At 48.3% G+C, this 14,569-nt stretch overlaps 1 protein-coding gene across 1 annotated transcript in view; it reads left to right on the top strand.

Moving 5' to 3' along the window:
• The window catches only part of TBX5 (T-box transcription factor 5), a 45,448-nt gene that overhangs the window by 18,336 nt on the left and 12,543 nt on the right, over positions 1–14,569 (top strand). The window contains exon 7 of the mRNA XM_060120951.1: positions 69–160. Within this exon, the coding sequence (XP_059976934.1) occupies positions 69–160 (92 nt within the window). The remainder of the gene's footprint in view (positions 1–68; positions 161–14,569) is intronic.

Here is a 14,569-nt window from a genome sequence, read left to right as displayed (position 1 = left end):
CCCGAGGTAGTCTTATAACAATCAAGTGAAAACGGAACTCTCTCTCTCTCTCTCTCCCCTTCCTTCAGATCACCCAGTTAAAGATTGAAAATAATCCCTTTGCCAAAGGATTCCGGGGCAGCGATGACATGGAGCTGCACAGAATGTCGAGAATGCAAAGGTAAGAAAATGGTGTCCTCCGCTCCCCGCCTCTGCACTCCCCACCCCCACTAATAACACAGGTGAGTCGGCAACACCAGAAGTGCAGGCACAGAGAAATGGGGTCCTCCTTGCCATCCAGAAAACGGAGAAAGAGCCTCTTCAATCCCACTTCCTGGTAACCCTCCAGAAAGGTGGTTTCCTCTATCAGGCAACGTGGAGTGCGTAGCTTTAGGGGAGAGCATGTCCCCTAAAGGGAATGTGATGGTCTCCATCTGCCTCGGGAACAAAAGCTACAATCTTGTCCTCTTTCTCTGTTGTCTCTCTCCCTCAAGTGAAGTCCGCTCTCTCTTTCTTCCCGTAAGTCACAGCCGATGAATGATGTTCTTTTAGGCAAGAGCTCTTGATAAATGAAAGGGAAGTTAATGGCTTGAGTTCCTGGGGGTGATATACAGACAAAGTTGACACCACGTGGTGTCCCAGGCATGGGGGATTGGAAGCTGGTGATAAAAATTGCTCGGTGTTTTTACATATCCTGTGGTCATGGTCGCTGATATGATGAATAGAAGGGGCTGTGGAGAATGGGAATTTGGTCTGATTTGAAAGGATTGTACAAGCGTTGCCAATTTTGTTAAATATTCTCTCTACCTCTTGGTAGAGTTCCAAAATAACTTACCATATGGCAAGAGAATTAGAAATACATCTTGATCCCTTTGACCAAGAAAGTTTTCTTCCTCTCTTTTTGGTGGGTTTAGTATTTCAAAATAAAATGAGGTCATTTAGGAAGCTTTTCGTCATCCTTTCTGGAAGACACAAAAAGGGAGAGTTGGGCAAATGGACAGATGTAGCCATTCAAAGGAGGACAAGAGACCTAAGAAAGAGAAAGAGAGAAAGGCCGCAGCTTTGTGGTTTGAACATTGGGTTTAGAAATGCATGCCGTGGAAATTGTTTTCAGATAGCGGGCTTACCAGACCTAATTTTGCATGCTTTTAAAAAATAAATATGCCATTATCCTCAGATGGGACATGTACACCAAACTCATATGAATTCCTGCATTCATAACTGGTTTCCTTCACAGTTGTGGATTTGTAAGACGCTTTTTGTGGCGAAAATAACCAAGTTCTTAAATGATTATTTAGAAACATTTTTGGCTTTACATGTCTACATTTGGGAACTGGAGTTGGGTTTAATCTATGGCCGTTGGAAGAGTTGACAACAAATACCACGTAAAGGTGAAAGAGGCCAAACTATTTTCAGGCGTAGGCTTGGGATGCCAAGTTTTTATTTCTATGGCGTCTAAACCCCCATCCTATCCTCATGGTCGTCTGTCATCACAGCAGCTTTGCCGTTGATGGACAGTCTCATCTTGGTCCTCCTGCAGGTAGGGGTCCAGGCTGTGCAGGTAGGGACTGGTTCCAGCCTGCAACTGAATACCTTCTTCCCTCCCCCACTTCTTCCTTCCTTCCCACAAGGTCAAGAGCAGGTGGGATCATGGGTTTAAGGTGTTCAAATCGCCTCCTCAATCTTACCCAGTCACCAGGCCCTGTTGATGCTACCTTCTTATCATATCTCTCAAGTCGCCTCCTTTCTCCATCCAGGCTGCCTATTCCAGCCACCACCGACCTCGTCTGCTGCAGCCTCCTAACCTCTTTAGACCTGACGTCAGCTCTGTTCCCCTCCCGGGGGACGTGCTCCAGGCAGCTGCCAGAGACATCTTTGTACCACGCAAATCAGACACGCTTACTGCACAGCCTAGAACACTCCCAGGCCTCCTGTTGCTCTCAGTGTCAGGTCCAGACTCCTTGGTGTGGTTGACCACGCCCTTCCCATCCAGCCTTGCCACGCCCCCTAGCTTTGTTCCTCACCAGCGTCCCCTCTCCCTTTCAATCATGCTGAAGGAGCTGCTCCAAGTCTGTCTTCTTTCCATTATTTTTGGCCCTTTGAACACCACAGTTGGGCTGGCTCTGTCTTTCTCTCCTCCTTTTCCATCTCCTGCCCATCACTAAAACCTCCCTGTAGCTATTTCTTCCTCCAAGAAGCTTCCCCTGGCCACAGACTGCGTAGTCAGGGTGTGTCTATTCCCAAGAGCCCTCACTGCTTTCCTTTGTCAGGCCGGGGCCCCTGTGCTCTGGAAGCTGGTTGGGCAGATGATGGACATCAGAGGAAAGGCAGGTGGGGAGGGACAGGTGTTTGAGAGCTCACATGTCAGCGATCCTGGGGACTGTCTGTTACAGCTCTGAACAACACGGCTGGTTAGATATTTAGGCAGATGACTGTACTTTGGTCTGAACGGGCTGCCCTAACCGTCCCCTAGTTACTGCAGATTGGCTGAGGGGTCCTTTCCGGGTAGGCCCTTGGAGATGGAAGGAAGGCAAGGCGGTTGGTCCTCAGAAGTCAGTGATTGACGTGTCGGATCGAAACTCTCAGCCTCCGAGCCACGTGTGTCTTTGTGGCCGCGTTAGGAGTCGTGCTGGGGAACAGGGAGTGGACAGGGTCATGCGCCCAGTTCTCTAGAGATGGGCCCTGGGGAGGAGAGGGAGCAGAGAGGCTCTAATAGGCTTTGGAGTCAGACAAACCTGGGTTCAATCCTTGCTCTGCGTTTATCGGCATGTGACCTCAGGCAAGCAGTTTCACCCCACGGAGCCTCAGTATCCTCATCTGTAAAATGGGCATAAATAAATATAGCTTCCCCTTTCTGGGGTTCTTGCAAGAATTATGTGAGAAAATGCCTGAAGAGTGCTTGGTTCCTAGACCACGCTCCAAAAAATGATCCAAGCTGGGGAAAACTCCTCATGACTCCCAGTTTTACCCTTGTTCAGAATTTATTCTGGGCTGTGGTCCCAACTCCCAGCTCGCAGTAGGTAGTGACAAGTGGGGAAGATGGCTCTCCGGAGACGGCTGTGATAACAGCCTGGCTGGAACGGCAGGCTCACTGTTGATCTTGTAATCCTGTTTCCTGTCCCCCACACACCCGGTGACAGCTGGCTCAGGGAGCAAAGCGGGAGGAATGAAATTTCCTCTAATTCCAACAATCGGACGAAGGGAGAAGGGTGGGGTTAAGGAGGGTTGAGCCTTCACTCGCAGTGATCCCACATAAATAACGTTTGGATTAGCTTGGCCAATGTCTGGGCACTCACCGCCCTCTCCTCTCTCTTCACCCAGCAGCCTGCGTTTGGAACACGCAGAGGGTGTCTTAGTTTTCCAACATTGAGGTGCGGTTTCTAGTTACAGAAGTAGTAACTGCTTATTCTGAAAATGGGGGCGCGAAGGGAAAGCACAAAGAAGAGAATAAAATCATTCCACAAATCCTGCCTCTAGCCGGCTGATTAAAATACATGCCAAGGTTATTTTGAAAGGTTAGTCTGTGGCTTAAAAACTTCTTATCCCTAAAAACCAATATTTCCCAAATTGCAGTGCCCCCTCCCCTGGTGAGAGATGAGATGATTTTAGAGGGTGCCCACAGACACACAGTTGCATCAGGCTGATTTCATAGACAGTACTGTTTAGAATGCGACTAAGTTCGTTTTTTTTTGGCTACGCCGTGAGGCATGTAGATCTTAGTTGCCCGATCAGGGATTGAACCTGCGCCCACTAAGCGCAGAGTCTTAACCACTGGACCGCCAGCGAAGTCCCCGAGACTAAGTTCTAAGGAAGGAAGGGAAGAAGGAAAGGAAAGAGGAAGGGAGGGAGGGAGGAAGGAAGGAGGGTTAAGGCTGATTATTTAAGGAAAATGTTAACTAAATGGCAGGACAGCTGGTGGACATGGTCAAGGTGATATGCACATCGCAGACATCTGGGAGTTGCACCTAAATAAATGCTCACCTTAATGAGAAAGTGTGGGAGCTTCACTGTCAAAGGTGAACAGGAACTTCCTTGGCCTATGGGGCCGAGGCCAGGGCCCTGGGGTTGGGGAGGGCACCTTTATGGAGAGGATGGGGTCCAGGCATTGCCCCAGCAATGGGATTTGAAACTGTTGGGAGGAAGGGTTTTCTGCGTTGGATCAGGGAAGGAATGCACAGGGATCTACCTGTCTTGGGCTCTGGAGGAGGCGTCAGACTCTGAAGATCTCTGGAAGCCGGCTGGCGTGGCACTATGACAGGGAACACTGTTCCTTAGAAGCGTGGGGTTCTAGAGGTAGAAGGGATCCCGGGAGGTGGCATCTGGTCCAACCTTCTTCCTTTTGCGGAGGGGGAAACTGTGGCCCAGATACTCTTTTATTCAGTTTTTGATCTGTTGCTTGCTTCTTCAGCTAACACACATTCGTTCAGGGCTTATCTATGCCAGGTCCTGGGGATGCAAAGGTGAATCCGTGCATCGAGGGGCAGGGTCCACTGATGGAAAAGCAGGCTCTGGAGCTGGGGTCCAGGCTACCACGCTGATTAGCCCCGGGGCTCCCCTACTCCATGGGGCTTCTATCTCCTCATCTGTAAAATGGGAGATAGTTATAGAACCTACCTCCACAGCTGTTGCAAGGATGAGACGAGGTAATGTGGGTGTCCTAATTACTATTGCTACGAAACGAATTACTGCTAAATTTCACACGGACCGGCTGCGAAGCCCTGCGCTCTGAGCTGTGCTATCAGCTGTGTGTGTGTGAGACTAAATCCGGGACAGCCAGAGCTGTAGCACTTAGCTTCCGACGCCTCCGCAGCCCACTCAAGGGGAGGAGGTACAGGCAGCCTCGGTCCTTCCATGGGGAGCTCAGAGGCCATCACAGTGCTCCAAATTTCATCCGCTTGCAACCTGCTAGCCCTCAGGAATGCTCCCTCAGTGCTACTTATGGTGGAAAGACCAGGCATCGCTCGCTGTCACTGTGCATGAGGTGAAGCAGGAAGTCCCAGGGAAACACTTGGGTTTAGTTCAGGATTTGTGGGTCGGGAATTTGGGAAGGATGCCTCTGGGCGGTTGTTGCTTGCTGTCCGGTGTTGGTGGGGATGGCAGGTATCTGAAGGCCAGACAAGGCTGGACGTCCCAGATGACACACCCCACGACCAGCAATTGACTCTGCCTTTCGGCTGGGAGCCCATTTGGGTTGTCCACTGGAGTGTGTGCATGTGACCTGTCCGGCATGGTGCTCTCAGGGGAGTTAGGCTCCCTCCGTGGTGTCAGGCTGCCCCTGGAGAACCACAGGGTCTTTGCTCACTAGACCTTGGGAAGCTGTAGTGTCTTTTCTGCTGCGTTCTGTTGGTTGAACGGGACTCACTGAGATGGGCCCAGATTCCAGGAGGAAGGGTTGGGATCCTTCCTCTCGATAGAAGGAGGGTCAAGGAGTGTGCGTACATGATTTAACACTGCCCCAGTGTGCCCAGGAGTGCCTGGCACGGTCCCTGGCCTGGAGTGACCCTGGGTCATGTTAGGTGCTGAGATGGGGTCCTTCCCCTCGTGAAGCCAGAGGCCAGGTTGACTGCCAGTTAAGGTGCAGAGGCCTGGCCGTGAGCTTTGTTTCTTTCGGATGGAGAGAATGCCCCCTCCGCCCTGCCAGGCCGCCACTGGTCTTTTTGGAATGACAAGCCCCAGAATCTGAACAAGCAGCAGCAAAGTCCTTCCTTGGCCACTTCCTGCTTTAATGCCCACAGAGTGGCCGTGAGCAGCGCCTGGTCTCTGCAGCATACACAGCATTTACTGAGTATTATTGGGGGGCTAGCAGAGTGCAGCAGTGGTGGCTTCAGAGCTCTTCGTGGGAGAATTGCGGTTGCCTCTACTTCCTCAGGTTTTTACTGGACTGCCGATACCTTGGCAGGAAGTCATCTCCAGAGCTGGTGGGGTACTTGGAGTCTCTGTTCGGCTGGCCTGGATTTTGAGCCCCTCAACCAGAGAGCGGATAGAAAAGCTTAGAGCCCAGGATGTCCCAGGTAGAGCCAATAGGTTGGTTTTGTCAGCCCCAGGCCGTCGACGTCTCTCCACCGTCGTGGGAAATCCACCACTGTCCCCCACCTCTGCACTGCATGTCACCTCCTCCTCTCCTACCTTTAGGGCGGGGCTTCTTAATCAGAATCTAAGATCCCGTTGGAAAATCCGATTAGCAAGGAATGCTGAAAAACTCAAAATATATAAATAGAAAAAAATGTCAAAGAATTTCCAGGGATTCATGGGGTCCGGGACCCTTCAAAGGTTAAAATCCTTCTACTGGAGCCGTCCCTCCTTTTCCAGCCCTTCCTTCCTGATTTCAAATGAATGTTCAGCTCCCTAACCTCAGATGGCCTTTTTCAAATGAAAGGCTCAGCGCTCTTGTATCCTCATGCTTGTGGTTAAAGGTGATGGGGAAGTCCAATTAACGAGGCGTGATTTCCAAGACAGCGTCCTGGAGATGGCGTTAAATCCCCACTTCTTGCTGTACTTTTGGCTAGGCACGTGGCTTCTCTCAGGAAATTGTGAAGTTATGTAAAACAAGAGGGGGGTTATGTTTGGGAGGCCAAGCCAGCCTAACCTGTGAATGGAGGTTTGTCCCAAGGGGTCCCATCCTGAGTCCTGGTTGTCCATCATGTCCACCATCGTTTAAGGTTTCCCATTCGTCTGCAACACTGTACCCACCCCTGTCCTCCCCAGCCCCTGCCCCAGCGAACCTGCTCTTCAGGGATAGTGTCTAAGGGCAAACCACACTGAAGCCGTGTTTCTCAAACTTTTGGCAGACGTCGCATTAGCTGGGGGTGGGGAGGCTCGTGAAACATGCAGATTTCTGGGTCTCACCTCAGAGGTTCCGAATCAGTGGCTCTAGGGAAGGGGTCCGAAACTGCCCTTTAACAAGTTATCTGTGGAAGGGTCCCCTGGTCACACCTGGATAATTTGTTTTGGCCCTACAGAATGAGCAAAGACATGCAGGTAATGTGTGATCTTATTTTCTGGAAATAGAGCTCTTGTGCTGGGCTGTTTTATAAAAAAGAAGCCTTTTCTCTACTTGGTGGTCAACTTTGGCTGACTATTAGGAGTTCCTGGAGTGCGTCCCAGTGTTTCATTATGAAACATGTAAGACATATAGAAAACATGGAAGAATTGTACGGTGACCACCCATACGCCCACTGATTAGGGTCTGCAATTAGCATTTTGCTATACGTTTGCTGTATCACACATCCATCCACCAATCTGTCCACTTGTCTATCCATCCATACACCTACCAATCTATCCATTTGTCTATCCATCTATCAATTCGTACGTACATTTATTCTTCCACCAATCTATCCATTCACCAATCCATCCATCCATCCATCCATCCATATTATTTGTTTTTTGGATGCATTTCAAACTCAGTTGCAGACATGAGTACCTTCCATCCTTGTGTACTTCAGCGTGCATACCATTAACTAGGATTCAGTTTTTGTTCGTGGTTGTCTATTGCAGGTAAAATTTACATACTGCGAAATGCACAACTAAGTGCGCCGTTCACATCCTGACAAATACCCGTACCTGTGAAACCCAAGCCCGTATCCTGATATAGAACATTCCTTCACCCCAGAAAGTTCCCTCAGGCCCTTCCCCTGTTAATTCCTCCTCCGCTTTCCCACCAGAAACAGTCGATATTCTGATTTTTTTAAACTGTAGGTTAGGTTTGTCTGTGATAGAATTTTATATAAAAGGAATCATACAGTGTTTACCCTTTTGCTTAAGGCTTTTTCCTCCTGGGTAGCTTTTTAAAACTCCCAATGTCCAGGCTGCACCGCAGAGCAATGACATCAGTATTTAAAACAACATTCCCCAGGTGACTGCAGGGTGCAGCCACGTTTGAAACTCACTTCTCTGGAGAGATTTCCCTATCTCTACCCATCCCCACCTTAAGCCCTGTCTCTCACCTGTCCCATCATAGTGGTTAACGTTCTCACATTAGGAATTTGTTTTCCTAGAGACCCATTCCCTCATAGGTGTTTTTTGGTTGGTTGGTCTTTTTTTAAGGGGGAGAGGCAGACTTTTTTTTTTTTTAACATTTTTATTGGAGTATAATTGCTTTACAATGGTGTGTTAGTTTCTACTTTATAACAAAGTGAATCCGTTATACATATACATATGTTCCCATATCTCTTCCCTCTTGCGTCTCCCTCCCTCCCACCCTCCCTATCCCACCCCTCTAGGTGGTCACAAAGCACCGAGCTGATCTCCCTGTGCTATGCGGCTGCTTCCCACTAGCTATTTATTTTACGTTGGGTAGCGTATATATGTCCATGCCACTCTCTCACTTTGTCACAGCTTCCCCTTCCCCTTCCCCATATCCTCAAGTCCATGCTCTGGTAGGTCTGTGTCTTTATTCCCATCTTACCCCTAGGTTCTTCATGACCTTTTTTTTTTTTTCTCTTAGATTCCATATATATGTATTAGCAAGAGGCAGACTTTTATATTAGTCCACAGAACATTTAGTATTCCTGCAGAAGTGGCTGCTTTGGGGTGACTTTAAGGTCATCATTTCACTGACGGTCATTCTGCATATGACCAAGGGGCCCCCGTGCTTCCTTTCGGAACACAGGAGGCCTTAACACAACCCCTTGAGTACAGGGAGCAGTTTCAGAAAGGTCCCTGTCCCAGGTTAGTCCCAGTCCCTCTGCACTCTGGCTTCCAGAAGCACCGAGGCCCAGCCTCAGAAGGCATCCCTCTACCTTCTCATCCTCCCTCCAAAATCATTAAAAACAAAACAAAACTAAACTAAAACTAAAATCGGTAAAGTATTAAGCTCTTCAATTTAGTACTAGATACCTGGGAATACTATCTCATGTACTATTACTAAGAGCCTGCCACAGGTTCAGTTTGCTTTGATCTTTCATGACTGTAGCTTCACATCCAGCTTTTACCTTGGGACTCGCAACTCAACTGTGACGGGGCCTTGTCATCCCCATCTGCAAAGGGAGAAACTGAGGCAGAGGGAGATATCCTGAATCATCCACGTAACTGGTCCAGGGCTTTTCTCTCGATTCCGGAGCTGCTTCTGTAGTGTTACTCAAAACTTTTTTGTGAATCTCAGACCCCTTCAGAGTAACCGATGCAAGTATGGACCTCTCCCTAGAAAAACTGACAAGCTCTACTCATCTGATATTAGGGGTTGGGGGGGCGATTCATAGATCAGTTGAAGCCCTTGCAAGGTAAGAACTTCTGCTTCAAAACATAATTGTGTGGTTTATAAGCTCGTGTTTACTGAGCAGTGTGTCTGAAATATATGCTAAGCCTTTCCAAACGTTGTATCATTTGACCATCCTGAGAGGCGGTGAATCTGATATTCCCATTTTACAGACAAGAGACTGAGGCTCAGAGAAAGGAAGAATTTAGCCAGCCCCACAGTGGCCAAGTTGGTGGCTGGGTACCAAAGGAAGGTACACCCACACAACCTAACTTCAGAGCTGCAACTTGAAATGACCACCCTGGCATGAACTTATATATATGAGATTTAAGAGGTTGCCAACCAAAGTTGTCATAAATGGTGGGCGCTCATGGCTAGAGAGGGCAGTGTCTTTGAGTCTCTCTCCTTTTTTTTTTTTTTTGGCGCGGCATGTGGCATGCAGGATCTTAGTGCCCCCTGCAGTGGAAGCTCAGAGTCTTAACCACTGGACCGCCAGGGAAGTCCCAGTCTTTGATTTTCTTGCTGTTGCTTACATCAGACAGCCCTGGTTGAATCAATGGTAGGAAATTCCCTTTACTTCTTTGTGTCCCCATGGCCTCGCCAGCGAGTTGGAGCAGCGTCCACCGTGCTTTTCTCCAGCTCAGTGGTGTGGTGAGATCCGAGTCATAAAAGCGGTCGTGAAGCACTTTGTAGACGAGGAGGGAGCGATTCGTTATTTGCAGAGCAAAAACCCACTTGGGGTGAGCTGCCTCCTGTCCCTTGAGTGTCCACACACGTTAGATCAGAATCGCTTCCCCAAGCGTATCAGAAAGTTAATAAACCGGGAAGGCTCTCATGGGACTTTGGGGCCCCCCTTTTCATTTTAATAGCAGATTGAAGTGCTAGCGAGAGGAGGAATTTGCTCTTCGAGAACAGAGATTTCACAGTCCCCAGCCTCGCCCCAGTGCGCTGCTTTAGTCGTTTGAGAAAGGCTGCCAGAAACTGGGTAAGCATCGCCAGGGGAAAACAACAGAAACCTCCCAGCACCCCAGAACCTCTGCCACCTGCTCCCGTGAAAAGGCCAATTCAGTCGGCTGCAGGGGAAAACATTCTCGGGGCCGTTCGTTAGCAGGCTGCGATGCCGTTTGGCCTTGGATTTCAATATTCCCTTGTAACGTTTTACAACCCAGACCCGGCGACAATGGTGTCATTCATGGCATCCGCTCACGTGGAACAGAATGTGGGAGGGAGGCGGAGCTGGGGAGAAGCTGGTCTGCAGCCCTGACACCCAGAGTGAGCTGAGGGACTCAGGACCCTGGTTGGTGTCCAGACTGGGCAGAGCGCGTCTGTGTCTGCAGGAGACGGCGGAGAGCAGAGGGATTTGACATTTGGTAAAGCAGGATTGATTGACAGTTTGACCGGTAAAGGTTGATGGTGCCTGGTGTAGCCAATATCTAACTCTGGCATCACAGAGGAGGATACTCTATGTAACAGAATGGTTGTGTCATCCCAGCAGTGATGGGAAGGCAGCAATTCCCTATTATCAAGTATAAGTTGGCAAGAGCCTTGGAATAGCCATGACCTGGAGCGCAGCTCGGCTTTACCTCTTCTTAGCTGGGTGATCCGGAGCAAGTTGCTTAGCCTTTCTGAGCCTCATTTTCTCTATCTCTAAAGTAAAGCTAATCGTAGTGATGAAATGGGATTCTTGCCAGGATCAAATGAAGGAAAGCATGTAAGTCAACCAGTCCAGTAGCTGGGACATTAGGACGCACAGAGAGAACAACGTGGACGTTGAAGAGGAAGATGAGGATGAGGGTGGTGGAAAAACAGTCCCCAGTTGCTGCCCTCTTCCCAGATGCACGAGGGCTTTTCAACTTTCACTTTAATTCTCTGGTATCCTTGGTTCTTCAATGATGCTCTCAAACTGTGGAGGAAAATAGTTTATCTTCTCGTCATAGGGACGTTAGAGGCTTCTGCTGTGTTGCTACTCACTGAGTTCCTTTGATTGGTCCATTGATGAGTCCAGGAAAAACAATCCCGGGAATTCCCTGGCGGTCCAGTGGTTAGCACTCGGCGCTTTCAATGCCGAGGGCATGGGTTCGATTCCTGGTCAGGGAACTGAGATCCCGAAAGCATTGTGGCCAAAAAAAAAAAAAAAAGATGCCAGTGTTGTTTGTTGGTACCATTTTCTCCTCTTTGCCTCTGTAGCCCCATCCTGATTGAGAAGTCACTCTACTCTTCCATGCCTCAATCTTGACACCTGTCAGATGGATTTGGGGATGTTGCATTTCAGGCATCAAGAAAGATGTGCGTGATTGATGGTGGGAATGATGTTTCAAGTTCTTCAGAGAGGAACAAACTGAGAGGGACAAGTGGTTATTGGGATAATATGCCTTTCCCACTTCTGTGAGTGTTAGTAATCAAAAGCAGAATTTGGCCCTTCCAGGGAGTAATTTTGCAATTTGGCAGTGCTGGAAGGGAGAATTCCACGGAGTCCATTGATACATTCTCTTGTAAATTCCCTCAGCCAACATTTTTTAAGAGTTATTTTCTTTAATTAAAAAAATAACGGTCTCCATTAAGAATATCAAATGAAAAGAGATTCCCCCCTTCCTGTTGGCTCTCTGACAGTCCAGTACTTGAACTAAGCAAGACCTAAATAGAATTGCCAGTGAGATTTGACAACTTTTATGTTTTATTATTATTATAATTTTTCTTTCTTTTCTTCTTCTTTTTTTTTCTTTCCATTACGCAGCTTCAGCAGCCAAGGGAGAACTGTAAAGCTAATTTCATTCCTTTCAGCCTCCTGGCCCCAGGAGGAGAGCCTGAGCAGTGACGCTGCTCAGGATGGCGCCATCTTTAGTTCTGAGATGACACAGGCCACGGGAAAGCTGGGCTAGGAGACCCCTGGGTGTCGTGAGGGTGTCTGTCTCCTCATGGAAACTTGGCACATACTCCATTGTCCCCTGCCTGGTTACTCTGACGTACTTTCAGATGACAAAGGCAGGGGCCCAGGATGGAGATGGTCATCCCCCTGAGGGATGGGAGAAGTGAGAGAGGAATCTTGGGCCCCAAACACCCACACCCCCAAAAGCATATTATGTTTTAAAATGGAAAGAAGTCAGTAGGAGATTGGCCAGAAGTAATTTGGGGACAGCTGGGTTAGAAATCTGGTGGTGTCTCTTTGTAGCTCTGTGATCCTGGGCAAGTTATTTAATCTGCCTGGGCCTCAGTTTTCTAATCTGTAAAATGGGGACTAAAGCAGTACCCACTTCACAGGGTCATGGAGAGGACGAAGTGGGCAGATGCAGCATTCTTCAAAATGTGCTAGGTGTAGTGCTCTTCGTACGCAAGATGATTTCAGGTGTACCTTTTTTTTTTTTATTTTGCGGTACGCAGCCTCTCACTGTTGTGGCCTCTCCCGTTGCGGAGCACAGGCTCCAGACGCGCAGGCTCAGCGGCCATGGCTCACGGGCCTAGCTGCTCCGCGGCATGTGGCATGTGGGATCTTCCCGGACCGGGGCACGAACCCGCGTCCCCTGCATCGGCAGGCGGACTCTCAACCACTGCGCCACCAGGGAAGCCCCAGGTGTACCTTTTGATTTTAATAGGTATTTACTTTAAATTGCATGAGAGAAACTGTAACTAGTACCAAAACCCCCTCATTGCATGTATATTCCTACTCAGAGCGAGGCAAAACATATTTAGATGAAGAATTCATTTTAAAAATGGAATAAGTTAAAGTATAGTCGGTTCGTGGCAAAAATCACAGCTAAGCTCGCGATTTCCTGATACATATTTCTTCTAGAGCGGCATCCTTACTCTGTTTCAGGCCGTGGGCCTCTCTGGCAGTCTGGTGAAGCTTAGGGAGCACTTCTTAGATTAATCTGATTAAATGTGTAAAATAAGTTGCATTGATTGCCAAGGAAGCCAGTTATATTAAAATACAGTTGTCAGAATCTTTTCTAAATGGTGATATAGTCACATGCGCGCTTTACGAACGTCTTAAGTAACAGGATCTAGTGGCAGGTCAAAAACGACTGTATTTTTGTAGGTCATCGTGAGCACAAATGGTGTCTGGAGGCACATACAGCTGCAACGGGATGTGAAGCTATTTTGTTTCTGTTGATGACAGTCGCTAGGGCTGCTAACTGAACTGTGGCTTGTTGCTGACACCCAAACAGAAAGAAATACTAAATTCCAATTCAAGATTAGTGAAAACAAAGACATCATTTTGAAAATCTTAAGTTTACACCCCTAAGTTTTTCCCCAAAGTTAAGATCTCCAAGTTCAGGAGACAGACAGGCTTATGGCACTGCTCCCTCCCGAGAAATTTTATGGGCTGAAAGCACGAGTCATTTTGTAACGGCAGTCACGATAGTTTCTGCTATGTGCCAGACATTTTCTAGGGTGTATTGTTGGGTAATTTCAACAATCTTGAGAGGTAACTGACGCTCAGAGAGATTGTGTCTTGTCCAAGATCACATAGCTGTTAGATGGTACGTCTGGTATAGAACATATATTTTCCTGAATCGAACACCTTTATTCTTCCCACTATACCCTGATTCTTAGATACTCAAGTAAAAATCACAGTCCAGTGGGTTATCAGGGAAGGGAAGGTGTCCGGAGGACTCAGGGCTGACTGCTGTGGTTTCTCCAAAGTATCTACGTATTTCTCCCATTTTGCAGATGAGGAAACTGAGGCTTAGCTAGGTCACCTGCGAACTCTATGACCTTTAGCTGAGCTCTGTGCTACAGACTTGGTGGATTGGAGAACTCATTTCTGTGGGTTGCGTGAAGAAGGGACATTTCCTGAGGGGTATTGCTAGCAGCTTTGCTGGATCCGCAGATGACCGGAGATCGGATTCAAATCCTGTTCTGCCCCTCTCACTTCTAGGAACCTGTCTTGGGGGAAATGCGGGGGAAGCTTTGAGTATCTTCAACTTCATTTTCATTTTGCTTTCCAGCCAAGCAGGTCCTCCCCTGGGAATTTCAGCTCTGTTTCCATTGCGTTTTGCCAGGCGCGGTGGTGCGGTGGGTGGGGCTGGGGGGAGGATGGATGGAGAGCCTGGAGGGTCACACGTTGCTCCGGACGGCTGTATGCGCTTCCTTTATTGGTGTATTCCTCCTAAACTAGTCCCCCTGCTACACTATAATAATAATTATTATATTAATAATTCATATATTAATTCTGTTAATAATTGGTAATAGTAATGATTGTTTTCAACATGGAAGTATTCATCTAAACTTCGTAAGCGCTCACTGTAAAAAGAGCCAAGCCGTGCAGACGTACAGAAAGTAATAAGTTGATCTAAAAAGTCTCCCGGGGCTTCCCTGGTGGCGCAGTGATTGAGAGTCTGCCTGCCGATGCAGGGGACACGGGTTCGCGCCCCGGTCCTGGAAGATCCCACATGCTGT

The sequence above is a fragment of the Lagenorhynchus albirostris genome, chromosome 14 (genome assembly GCF_949774975.1).
Source record: "Lagenorhynchus albirostris chromosome 14, mLagAlb1.1, whole genome shotgun sequence".
NCBI lineage: Eukaryota > Metazoa > Chordata > Mammalia > Artiodactyla > Delphinidae > Lagenorhynchus > Lagenorhynchus albirostris.
This window is presented reverse-complemented; position numbering and strand designations above follow the sequence as displayed.